Source organism: Cyclospora cayetanensis, unplaced genomic scaffold, assembly GCF_002999335.1.
Source record: "Cyclospora cayetanensis isolate NF1_C8 unplaced genomic scaffold, CcayRef3 CcayRef3_contig_145, whole genome shotgun sequence".
Lineage (NCBI taxonomy): Eukaryota > Apicomplexa > Conoidasida > Eucoccidiorida > Eimeriidae > Cyclospora > Cyclospora cayetanensis.
In genome coordinates this window covers 1-12,751 of record NW_020312087.1, presented here as the reverse complement: position 1 = coordinate 12,751, position 12,751 = coordinate 1, and the positions used below count along the sequence as shown (strand labels likewise).

General features: G+C 51.0%; 2 protein-coding genes across 2 annotated transcripts; one reads left to right on the top strand and one right to left on the bottom strand.

Moving 5' to 3' along the window:
- Positions 1-1,424: 1,424 nt before the first annotated feature.
- On the bottom strand, positions 1,425-4,637 carry LOC34620690 (zinc finger protein ZPR1). Its single transcript, XM_026336743.1, has 7 exons — positions 4,422-4,637; positions 3,480-4,101; positions 3,171-3,299; positions 2,864-2,976; positions 2,528-2,630; positions 1,823-2,250; positions 1,425-1,493 (listed from the first exon to the last, which is right to left on the bottom strand). Exons 1-7 carry the CDS (start codon positions 4,635-4,637, stop codon positions 1,425-1,427), a joined length of 1,680 nt encoding a protein of 559 aa, XP_026192528.1.
- Positions 4,638-9,312: 4,675 nt separating this feature from the next.
- LOC34620691 lies at positions 9,313-11,487 on the top strand. The gene has a single exon (XM_026336742.1). It carries the CDS (start codon positions 9,313-9,315, stop codon positions 11,485-11,487), a length of 2,175 nt encoding a protein of 724 aa, XP_026192527.1.
- Positions 11,488-12,751: the final 1,264 nt, after the last annotated feature.

The window sequence follows — 12,751 nt, the reverse complement described above, 5'->3', positions numbered from 1 at the left end:
ACAGCCAGGTAGGTGATTGCTGCTGTTGGGAGCTCTTCCTTCTGGAACGTTTTCGCTGTATTGCGCCGTATAGCCTCGGCACATAGTCTTACTGCGAATATCCGTAGCTTTTAAATGGCCATATCAGTATGACGAATGGCCTCTGATTCCCTCGGCATGCCGCACTTTAGCGCCTCAACCTCTTACGTCATTCCTAATTCTTCATCATGTGTGTGTACCCACAGTTTGGAATGTCTTCCTTGGGGTGGGGGTCTTCATTTTGATGATCGTCTTGTTCGCGGTCTACGTAAATACACAGCTTAAACAACGAGAAGCCCTGAAACCAAGGAAGGTGCGTGTTTCCCCATTCGCATGTCCTCATTCTTTGTCTCCCTTTCACACTCTTTCCCCAAAGAATCTGTTTATCCCTTCTGCTGACCATAATATTGGTACTTGTGCCATCCATTGCTATCTGTCGAAACTAGGCGTTCCGCCTATACACAGGACAGCTTATCTACTTCCCGGTGAATGTGCACTCTCCTCTACTTTCTGCGTTATCTCTTCTGCTGTAGCACATCGCATATGCCAGCTTCCTCAGGCGTCCTTTTCCGTATCTGCGGGTGTATGCCCTAATGCTACTGGCAAAATAGTTGTTCAGAAAAGTACCGTGCATTGAATATCTGGTTGTGCCCTATCATTTGGCGTGACGTGTGATCTCAGAACAAGAAAAAGAAAGAGAAGGAGTACTGGTCCCTTGACTGATCGTTTTGTGCAGAAGGGAAGGGTTTCCCCACAACCTACGACCGTCCATCCTTTTTTCATGAGTGGTATCTAACTGCGCAGGGACGCCCACCTGCCTTCTACCCTTTTCCATGCTTCGTGTTTGGGTTGTGAAGATGAATACCCTTCTCTCAAATCAAGGGGAAGACAGGCAGGTAGTATAAGACATGGTGAAAGGGCCCTTCTTGGCGATCGCCGTAGGTTTTAGTGGAAATGCAGGCATTGGCTTGGATTTGGTGAGTCGGCCTGCTGGAAGCCAAAGTGCAAAGGTCCCGATGTTTCCATGTACTCCTCAGTTATTTTGTCTAGAATTGTGAACAAAAAAACACATCGGTGGAGCGAGACACCCAATGAGCAAGGCACACTTTGAACACCAAGTCAATGAACCGCCCTCAGTTCTGCACTTGATTTCCCTTGTAGCTTTCTTCTTACGCTTTGAACTAGGTGTAAGATATAAATAAGCCCTGCGCTATAAAATGTACCATGGACCGTGGGTGCCGTCGATGCTACTTAGATGCCACCCAGTCAACACTCGTATTATGTACTGCGATACAACGTCTAAAGCCAAATTACATACAGCGTAATACAGTACGGCAGAGAGCCTTAAGAATACACACGATGAAGGTGTCGCTTTTTGGCGACTGCATGCCTTCGTTGCTTACCACTTAGGTCTTCATATCGAGCAGGCCCAAAGCGTCGTCTTGTTCGACCGTTCTCTTGTATACCTCCACCCTCTATCCCAAAACCAATCCACAACCCCACCACGCAACACACAGCTCACAAGTTTTTGATTAGCTCTAGACTTTCGTCAAACTCTGAAGAAACAACCCAGGGGAAGCTACTTCGTTGTAGTTAGAACACACGCAACATTAAGAAAAGGAACTGCGGGCAAGCCACATGAAGCGTATCCCGCAACGGAACTGAATGAATGCGAACAAAAAGGTGCACGCAGACCAAGCTCGGGGCCCCTTTGTGGACAAGAAGTCACCATGAGACTCCAGTGGCCATTCTAAAGATTTCACCTGTGCTGTGCGGCTTTAATTTTGTGGGTCCCAGCTCTTACCAAAGTTTTGTCTAGGTCAGAGCTCCACAGAACTTCACCAGGCTTGGCTTCTTCAAGCTTCTTCTCCAGTTCTGCCTCAGTGATGGCGGCACCAGGGACCTTCGCTGCTGCTGCTGCTGCTGCTGCAAGGGCCTTGGCTGCATCCCCATCTACGTGGGTAGAAGCATCGATTTGTAAAGGGGGAGCCTTCTGTGCTTCTGCCTCTTTGTTCCTCAGGGCCACGAATGACATATCTGCTGGGTCGTTAATAATCAGCTTAAAGGGAAGGACTGAGGGTAGGCCCTCCTGCATTTGACCCAGCTGTTCGCAAACGTAAGCCATTCGCTTCCTGGAAGCATCAGCAGCAGAATCTCCCACTGCAAAGGGCGCGCTCTCAGATACGCCCTCTCTAAGGGACTTGATCAAGCCCTCAATTGTCGTCAGAGTTCCTGAAGCCATTCGCATTCTGGGAACGGTTAATGACAGACTAGGAGTTTGCCTCGGTCGGCCCTCTACAACCCCCTCCAGGTAGATGCGAAGCAACATTGCACACTACCCTAGTGACCCAGACTAAGAGATACTCAAGCAACAGACTGTGGATATCACTGCAGCTATAGTTCCTGCTCCCCACGACGGTGCCGGCACGTAGCAGGCAAACCGGAACCCAGAGGATCTGTGCATCCCCCAGCACGAACTCTGAGGCTTTCTGGACACCCCACAGCTCACCCGCCTCTGCACCTCCCTCCATCGAAAAGTCAAGGGATGGAATCTCAACGCTTGCAGTATCTCCCTTTAAGACGTCTCGGTTCAAGTCACCGCTGTCCGAAACCTGGAATCGGCAGCACGCAGAGAGGGCCATACGTTGGTGTTTAGTGGCATATGCGATATCCAGGCTGAAACGCACTACGCGCGAAGTAGTACGAATACACGGAGAAATGACGCGAGCCCGCACGTGTGTGGAGAGTGCAGTGGCAGCAGTGATAGAGGACAGCAGCATCCCATGCACGCATCTGACGCAGAAGCGGCTCATTCAGTGGAATTCCATGAGCCAAAATGGCGTACCGTAAGGATCCACCTTCTAGCTGCCAAGCCGTAGGCCCCCGCAGCCTTGATTTCCGAGTTCTTGGCTCCGCAATTGGGGCAAGAAAACGCAAAGATGAGGCACTGTCTAAACCCTGAGCAGCCAAGCAGTATCCCTACACACTGCCAATACAAAAGCCGCATGCTTGTTACACAAAAGATCCATAGCAGAGCTAGGGCCGCCCTTAGCGGCCGCATGCTTCCACATGCTACACCTGGTGTGCATGAACGCCAACGCATGAAACAGGGTCGATCTTCACACAACTCCGTACTGTCCGTTCTGCCGCACCTGGTATGTCTACTTGGCATACTTTGTTGGCTGTACTGGTTCCACAATGCGGGCACTCCACGGGTAGGAGCAACGCCTCATCTTTCAGAGCATCCTCTGCGAACTCGGCCCCGGAGGGAGCCTTTTCTTCTGCAAGCAAACTACCAGCTATAAACTGCCCTTTGCCCCAAGCATAAGGCTTCAAAGCTAGAGAAATTCGCGGTCACCAACACTCCCCCAACAGGACCTAGGCCGCCTACACCAAACCTGGCCTTATATTGCAAGCCCTCATCCATAACCTGTTAAGCTGGCGACTCGTCATGCGCCTACCTGTTTTGCTTTCCTCAGGCTCTTCTTGTGTTTCAAAGTATCCCATTGCGTGAAGCTGTTCTTTGGTGCGCTCGTAATACCTTACAGTAAGGCCGTTATCGCTCGGTTTTACGGCCTGTTGGTGCTCTGCTTCCTGTCCTTGGTGTTGATTGTTTGCTACATTCTCACTATTTGCACTTGTCCGCGTGCTCTGCGCATCTGCTTTTACCTCTGCATCTGGCCGCTTGAGGCTTGATTCCTCTGCCTTATCAGAAGCGTAATCCAAGCTCTCTACGTAGCTGTTTCCGCTGGGATCGTCAAGCTCCAAGACAAAGGGTTGCTTGCCTGCAGCCATGTCTCGTAGCTTTTCCACAAGCTGCGTCAGGCGTTCGGCTGTCTGCGTTTCGTTGATCTGGGTTTGATACAGAGCAGCACACTTTAGGTTTTCCGCGAAGGATACCGCAAAGCCCTCAATAGTGTTCAACTCTGCCCTCTCTCTAGAGGCTGGGATTTCAAGTTCTATCTCTGGTATCTTCATGGTGCAGTGCTCGCTGCGGACAACTTGACGGTTTAAATCCAGAGAAGATGCCACCTTGCAGGAAATGTGCACCCCACGAGAGGCCAAACTCCCTGCCGCTTGGACCTGCATCCATTCCACACTAACCTGGCGTTAGGTGTACCTCCGTCCCTTCATGCAATCGTGGCTAAAGCCCACCATGTGTCAGACGAGTCATAGAGAGCCTTCACTGTATACGCTCACAGAGAAATAAAGACCTATTGTATTCCTGATTCGCAATACCATTCCAGCAACGATTCACTCTCTTTCGTCACGTTCCGGAGCCACATGAACAAGACACCCCTGCCCCGTTTCACAGAAGCCACCTGAGAGCTGTAGCTGGCTCGTCAGGGATGAAACGAGTTCAAACGCATCTTGAATGCGCCCTCTTTGCAGTTCCCTCTTACCTCTCGATTCGAATAGTTGCAGTGGGGACAGCTGAAGGAGGAAATGAGGAGGTCCTTAAAATGCGGCACTTTGTGCAGCATGATAATGGTTTCCCCGTCGTCTTCGCAGTTTGGACAGAGTGAGGTGATCCGAGTCACTGAATCCATCAAAGGATCGGCCTCATCCTCTGCTTTCCCAGGGTCCAGGGAAGTCCGTTCCTTGACCGTATCCGTCATTTTCAGGAAACTTCCAGCTCTCAGACTAAAGTAAGCCTTGGTAAAAGGAAGACAGGAGAAGTGTAGAGAAGATGATCGCCTTATCGCAGGGGGCTTCTTGACCCTGCCGAAGGGCCCTTGGGGCCCCACTGCGTGCGTGTTTGCAAGTCGGCATCGTTACGTGTGGTCTGTTCCCTTCCTCCCCCGTTTAGATTTCGTTCAGCCTTCTCCAAAAGGAATGGTAGTATATAGAGCAGTATTTTCGAGGGGAGAAACTACAGGCGTGTACACTTTCTGGGGCGCCGCCTCCACCTCGCCCTCCTTTACCTGTTGCGCCTGCCCAGTAGACTCTCCTGCATCTTCTTGCCGGTCTGCATTCCTCTGAGGAGCTTCTGCCTCTGTCTTCACTTTCTATGAGCTGCCAGTGAAATTCGGTAGCTGTGCAGTTGTCGGCAGCAAGAGGCATGCGCTAACCTGGGAGGTGCTGCGCAGTGCACCAACCTACTTTTTAAGATTACCATTTTAATACATATCTGCATATATTACACTAGTGATGTTATTTAAATACATTTTTGTGCTATTCTTCATTTGATGCGCCTTAGACTAGACAGGCGGCTGGATGTGCTTATTCGTTTCCTACACAAAAAGCATCGGAACTTTGCATCATTTAATCAACCTTCGAAACTTGTAAAGGAGTAGGCAGCAACTTGTGCAAAGAAGTCAGAGATTCGTTTGTTATAGGCCTTAGCTACACAATGCAGATGTCCTCAGTAAAGGAGGCTTCAAAGTACTTAAAGAGGCGCGAATGATGTGAGCGGGCACCGTAAGCAGAAATGTGATCGCCTTAATTAAAGACTGTTGGAGGTCCATGCGGCATGTAGTCCATTAAAAAAAGTCGTGGAATCGTTGAAGGCTTCAGGCGTGGTATCAGGGCCCCGCGCCGACAGGAAGAAGCTCCAACAGCGCACATTTGCATATTCAGCTGCAGTTGCCAACGTTTCCGGCCATTACTTCGACTATGAGTACCATGGATGTTATATCTTAAGCAGGGGTAGCCAGATGTATGTGTCATTTTGCCGCTCTGAGAGAAGCAAGTAGAGTTCACTGGACTGAGTAGCAGAGCTGCGTGGCCTGAAGGATCACGAAGTCCTTTGATGCTACAACGAACCCACAAGGTTAATCACCTATCCGTGACACAGTCCAGTAATGCTAACGGCAGGTTCTTTGCAGATGGCAGCCCTTACTCAATCTGTTCTCTAGAAAATTTCCAGCGGGGGCCATGGACTGAGCCCACGCTCCTTCAAGTAGTGGGCTAAGGCATCTTCCGGAGTGAACCAAAGCAACTATCACTCCTTCATTGCATTCTGGAAGGTTCAAAGCAGCATTTAAGCTTGAACAGTGAATGCCCTAGGGGCCCTATTGGAACCTGGGGCGCAACTGGGCAGAGCCCTATAGAAAGGCTAGTGGAGGTGCATTTCTTTGCACACCGAAAGCTAATGAGCATTTTGCCGTGAATCTAATAGACGTGAGGAGGGATATTAGTCCGTGAGTGAGCTTAATAAATGGATAAAGCCATACATTGGAGAGGGTTAAAGAACGAGTGTGCACCGAAAGACCTTTTTCTCTCAACCAGTGGCTTACCGCTCTCTTGGTAGGGTTATCACAAAGGGTCGATCAGTCCCGCATTTTTGACTCTGCATAGTATTATTTGGCTTTTTGAAGCATTAAACTGCTCTAGTAACAAGAGCCCTCCACATATATGCTGGCACCTGACCTTCGTAAGCGCAAAAGCCAGCCGTGTGAGCGCGAAAGTGCGATGACTAATATTAGTTCCCAGGGCACCTGTGGGGGCGACCACGTTCGTCCACATATTTAAATAGCAAGCTTGACTGTCCTACAATATGTTTTTGCTAAAGTTTTTACAAGACTTGTGCAGAGCAAATGCATGTCTTGAAATTTACGCGTGAGCACACATGCCTCGAATTGGAGAGTCTTTCTGCTCCGTCGTGTTGTGGACGGTTGGGAAAGCGCAAAAAATTGGCAGTGGGCGGCAATAAAAGATTGAATTGTCGTTGGTGGCCTGGGTCTGTGGAAATAGGCTCAAGGGATAGCAAAACTTTTGCCTGGCTAACACTAGTGGTTCCTGGTGAGTCTACAGTCCAGCATTGTGCGGCCACAGTGAATCTCTCAGGCCCAAGACGCCGCCAAGAAGTAAATTTCAATGGGGTTCTCCCATCCGTGGGGGTGGGTGGACGGTGCAGCTTTCGATGCAATAGTGAGCAGGTACAAACTCTCCAGCTATCGTGATCCCATGAGCATAACCTGAAACTAGCAAATAATCGGCGTTCAGCTATGAATTGCTAGGCATGCTGAGACACAGCATACTTTAGTCCCATTTGATCTCTATAGGCATGGAGGGCAGCCACTCCACTGACGCCAACTTTGACATTCGAGCATCCCGCCTAGGGCCGATTTTCCCCCCTGTATGTTCCTGTAATGAAACTACGAATTTGAGGGCCAATTATTGTCCTGCGACAGACTGTTTAACCACTTCAAAGCATGGAATAAAAGAGCTGTTCATGGTAGGGTTCAGCCCCCAAAACAGTCTGATGCCTTGCATAGGCTTGAGGCTTGCGGGCCTTCTAAGCCAACAAAATAATGCTCTTTGCAATGCTTTGCATATCTAGTTGCTTATCTCCTAGAACTTCGTCAATCTTATCCCGTACATTCACGGGTTGCCATGCTTGACATTGCACACTAAAATCAGCCGCATGAAAGACAGTAACATAGGCGTTTTTGATATGCATGCATGCCTAGGGTGCTCCTTTGAATTAGCGTAGTTCTGAAATTTGCTTCCTCAGAGCCCCACATGGAACAACTTCTGAAGTCGTGAGAAGGAGGATGCAACTGGAGCGGCAGCTGCACATCTTCCAGTTATGGCTGCGATAACAGTAAGTTTCTGGCTGCAATGATCTGCTGGGACTTCAGACTCGGGCGGAAGCTCCCTCTGCCTAGGGACTTAAAGCAAGAATGCATGTAGCCTTACCCTTTCAAAAGTACGGGTACTCGCGGCCAGGTGCACACAGTAGGCTCGCGCACATGGACAAACCATATTTTACTTCAGTATGGTTCTAGCATTCCTCCGCCCCAAATACACAAGTATTCAACCAATAAGTTCTAAGTTCAATCTCTGAGTGAGCCGTAATGAAGAAGAAAGGCTTGCATGGAGACACTTAAAGCGGGTCAAGCAATGACTTAGTACTTCCTGTTACGCAGGGTATATTTGAGTGAAAGTTTATTATGAATAAGTCATTTGGCTTGGTCATCCGTATGAAATTGTGTGCCGAGTAGAGTGAGCTTAATGTTGTAGAAGTTAGCGTGTCTCTTCGCGCTAGATGCCATATCCAACCAGCTGCGAATGTTTGCAGTGCTAGAGGGAGCAGCGGGGCGCACTCTAGCTGTCGCTTTGCCCTGATGTCGCAAGCGTTAGGGGTAACGAAAGTGAGGGGCTACTCTTTCAGAGGGAAACTTCAGAACGTTTTACTGAAATTGGGATGGGGTTAGGGCCCACATGCCCGCAACGGAGCCTTCAGGTGGAGTAATGCGGTGTTTACGCAAAGAATAAAAAGCCATTTCCTCAGTGTTGGATGCTACACAGAAAGGGCAGGTGCCATGTGATTCTGTCTCTTAGGTCCTGAAAAGACACAGCCTCCTATAGGGGTACTACAACTGATATCAACATCTGCAAAAGGGGTCCTTCTTTATATCAAGAACCCTGCACGGCGTGGAGCAGCTCCTGAATAATAAGATTCTTCATTTGTGTCGCACTGGAGATGCTATCAATCCTGGAGCTGCCTTCTGGACCAGAGCGGCCCCTGACTAAAACAACTGGGCCTTTAGGTCCACAGCGAGGAGGGGGCATACACCCAACGCATCGATGCCTGGGCATTCTTCAGTTTCTTTTCCCCCTCTTGCTAAACAGGTCTTTCGCCTCTAACATAGGACTCTGGGAGCTTCTACTGATGCCCTGGCCCTGAGTAGGGCGAATAGCTGGAGCGGTGACCCGTTTTCACCCCAACTGAATCTTGAGATGCAAGTGCGGAACAAAACGGACGCTATAGGGTTGACAGCAAGTCACAGTCCTACTAAAGAAAGCCAAGTAGAAGAAGCTTAGGGTTCTGAGTGCAGGAAAAGACTTAGAGGGGAGGGTTTGCAGAAGATGAGCCTGTGGCCGCATCAGCGGCAGAGCGGAAGCTCTGGGTGACGCCTTTGGAGACACGACTTTGAATTGGAACGCGTGGACCTCAGCAATGTAAAATGCTGGATTTGTTCTAGCTCTGAAACATATGCTTTCGGAAATAGCAGGCGACCTTGAATAACAAGTGCACGACCGCGAGTAACGATTCCTGGCCGCAGGGCCACCGGTCTCTCCGCTGCCAGCGGTCTCATGGCCATCCGCCTCTAAGCATGAAACCCAGGCTCTAAAACCAATCCTTTGCTTATATGGGGTTGAAGCTTCTGTGCATACCGCTGCAGATGCTGGCAAGGGGTGATGAGGTCTCTCTGTCCCATTCCTGTGCCCCTTCAGCCACAGCGGCACCAGCAGGTAAAACGGTGTCTGCACCACTGGCATGTCACGTAAACATTGGGCAGTGTCTAGAGAGCTCGAGCTTCTCTTGTCCGCCTGTAAAGGCAAATGAGACCCTCCTCTTTGCTGCTTGCCGGTGCTGCGGCCACTGGAGGCCCCTGCCAGGTCTTAGCCTGGCAGTTCACTAACCCACAGGAGGGTAGTCTACACCACCCAACGGCCCATGGACACCATTCAGTGAGCCAGGAATGGTTATTTCGAGGATCGTCGGGTCCTGCACCTTCTCAGGAAGCAACGGGAGTGGTATCAGCAAGTCGGCCTGAGCAAGCACTAGCAGAAACATCAGCCAGCCTACCGACATCTGCAGTATCGCATACAGACACGCACAAGGGAGATTCAGACACAGAAGGGTATAATGATGAGAAAGCTGTGCTGCGGCTGGTCAGGCTGGAGGACTCGGGTGACGAGGATGCAGTGACTTCTGCCTTGTTGCGTCTACAACAGCACCCGCATCAGCCACTGGATCCAGCAACACCGGCGGATGAAAAGCCAGAGAACACGTGGGATGAGAAGCAGGAAGGCATTCTCAACGCGCTGAGGGAGTGGCAGCTGGCAGAAAATGGTGCAGCAGAAACACTTCAGAAGAAGGAGGAGCAACAGCAACAACAGCAAAAGCAGAAGCAGGACCAGCAGCAGCTAGAGCCTCTTCTCCTCGCTGAAGTAATAGATTCCGGTTCTGAAGGTTCGACTAAACCCCTCATGCCGCATCTGCCTCCTTGCCCAGGAAATAGTAGCAACACCCCTGTGGCCACCAGTACGGCGACCAGCCCTCCGGCAACGGCCACTGTCACGGGGCCTTCAATAACAGCAGAAATGGGGGAAGCAGAGGATCCGCGCAGCAACAAGGCATCGATTTCCGCAGCAGCAGCTGCCGTTGCCGCAGGTCTCCAGCGTGTTGCTGATGCTGCTGCGGCAGGCAAGAAGGAGTTGCTCAGTGCAGCAGCCGAAGCAGCCGGAAATATTTCCGCAGAAGGCGCCCGGCATCTGGTGAAAGAGGTGATGAACAAGCTCGGCCCTCCAGTAGTGCTGCGCCTTGAGGTCTCAGACGCTCACCATGGGAACCCCAAGGTCCCTCCGGGCCTGCTTCTGGACTGTCTAAGGGACCAAACCCGATACAGCATGCACTTCAGAGTACACACGCCCCCCCCTACAGCAGCGCATCCGCCAACAGCGACAGCCGCGTCTAAAGGAGAGCACTATTTAATGAGGTTTGAGCGGGCGAAGGGTCTCGCACAGGACGAGGCCTACACGGCTGCCGAAGCAAAGCGGCAAAAACTGGTTCATTCTGCGCTGCGTCTGCTGCAAAAACCACTTCCGACGCAGCCAAAGCCTCAGGAGCAGCTTGAGCCATGGCTGGTTGCCGACGCCAAGCAGCCGCTACAGACGCACCAGCAGCAGCCCACTGGACAGCAACAAGAAAGAGCCCTAAGTGAAGCGAAGCGGCATCTGTTGCTCCCTCTGTGGGTAGGCCAGCTGACTTTGCCATCCCCTGCTGTTGCAGTCGCAGGGGAAGACATGCTTTTGAACTGGGTCGAAATATACCCTGACGCACTGCTGAGGCTGCAGCAGCTTCCAATGCTGCAACCGAACGGGCAGTGGTTTGTTGCCCTACAGCTGCTGAAGGCAACAGCTGCCCTCCACAGTGCCGGGCTCCACCTGGGGGCCCTAGGCCCCGCGTCTCCATGGATTAGTAGTGACGGTCGGCTGCTGCTGGACGGTGTCCATTCACTGCAGCAACAGCAACAGCAGAGATGGGGCTGCGAAGATGAAGAACTTGAGCAGCCATGGAGGGCCTACGTTCCTCCCGAGCAGGCCTTCTGTGAGCCTGCTGTTCCTCCCAAGGAAAAAGAATTGTGGGAGCAGCATCTGCAACAGTTGCAACGCCAGGGAGTATCACCGGCAGAGGCGGCTGCTGCGTGGGGCCTTGGCCTTCTCTTGTTCCACGTATTCTGCAGCACTCGACTTCCGTACAGCATCTCAGCTGTTGCAAGTACCACCGACACTCTGCGTCACCTGCGCAGGCTGTTCCTTGCAGCGGTAGCACCCAGCAGCGGTGACCGTAGCACCGGGAAAAGCCTCAACTTAAAGACGTGTGGAAGCGACCCAAGGGCGCACCGCCTTCTGAAGGCCTTACTTCATCCCAACCCGAGTTTGAGGGCCTCCCCCGCACTTCTCTTACAACAGTTGCTGCAGGAGGAACAGCTTGTACAAGGGAAGCCGTAAAGTGCCCAATGCAGCCACTTCCAGCAGTGCACCAGGAGGCACTGGTACCCCTGCCTTTTCCTTCCATGATATGAGGAAAGCCCAGTGGTAGGAAGACAGATGACAGAAGCTGCAGCATTCATGTAAAACACAAAACCGACTCTTGGAGGAAAAATTGTACTCATGCGTTTTAATTAGGATTCGTTCTATTTTACTGTATATCGGCTTGAAGCATATAGACGCATGCAACATTTTATAGTCATTTCCCTATGGCGAAATCTCGCCACCTAGACGAGAGGAAGATAGGTACTACTAATGTTGTGACTGGGCTTATTTTTTAAAGTCCTGCACCCCGCCTGGACACTGCAGACTTTTTACTGACTTCGCTTTTGTGTTTGCTCGTTTAATCCGCTAGGAAAAATTCAGCCTGATCTCTTGAGCAACACTCATTCCATTTATGGTCAGCGGGGTAGAGCCAATGTCTCAACAAGGGGAGGCAGAGTCTCCATGCTGGCGGTTCAGCAGCTCAGTAAGAAAAGACGCTTCCGAGCATGCACCCTCTCGTAGTGGCCCTTCGATTTTTGCTCGAGTAGAATAATCAGTTCAACTTTCAGTCGAGGAGCAGAATCAATGAGCAAGTATCAAGAGGAGAGACTCGCGTGTGTGTTAAATAGTGACGAGCTGCCAGCACAGTCGCCACTAACTGGTCATCCAGCACAAGGTTAGAACGCCGACCCCTTTGCCAGCCCCAGCCTGTGTTACAGGGTATCGGAAGCCCCCACAGCATAAATAAGAGATTGAGGGGCAGGCATGCTATTTGCTGGAAAAAGGTAATGTGCAGGAATTGACCAGCGTTCTCGGGCATAAACCCACGGTGTTGCCGGAAAAGGACGAAAGGTAGTGCACGTGCATCAAGTAGAAGCTACTAAACAAGATCACTGTGGAAAGAGTCTACCGATGCCCCACATTGATGAATTCCCTACCAACCCAGACGGGTCATTTGTTTATTTGACACCTGAGCTAAAAGACGCCTCCTGACAAATCCCCTTTATCCGTGAGGACAGACACTAAAAAGGCACTCCACACTTGCATTCGCAAACTCGAGTACACGTGTATGATATTTGGACTTGCTAACGCCTCAGCTGACAGGCTACGCCTACCTAATAGAGATTTGTGGGAGCATCTCAAGTCGGGGTGCACGGCCGTCTACATAAACGACTTCTCAACATTCAGCCGAAACTTGGTAGAGCACCTGCAGCACCTCCGCCCTGCCATTCAGCTTCTG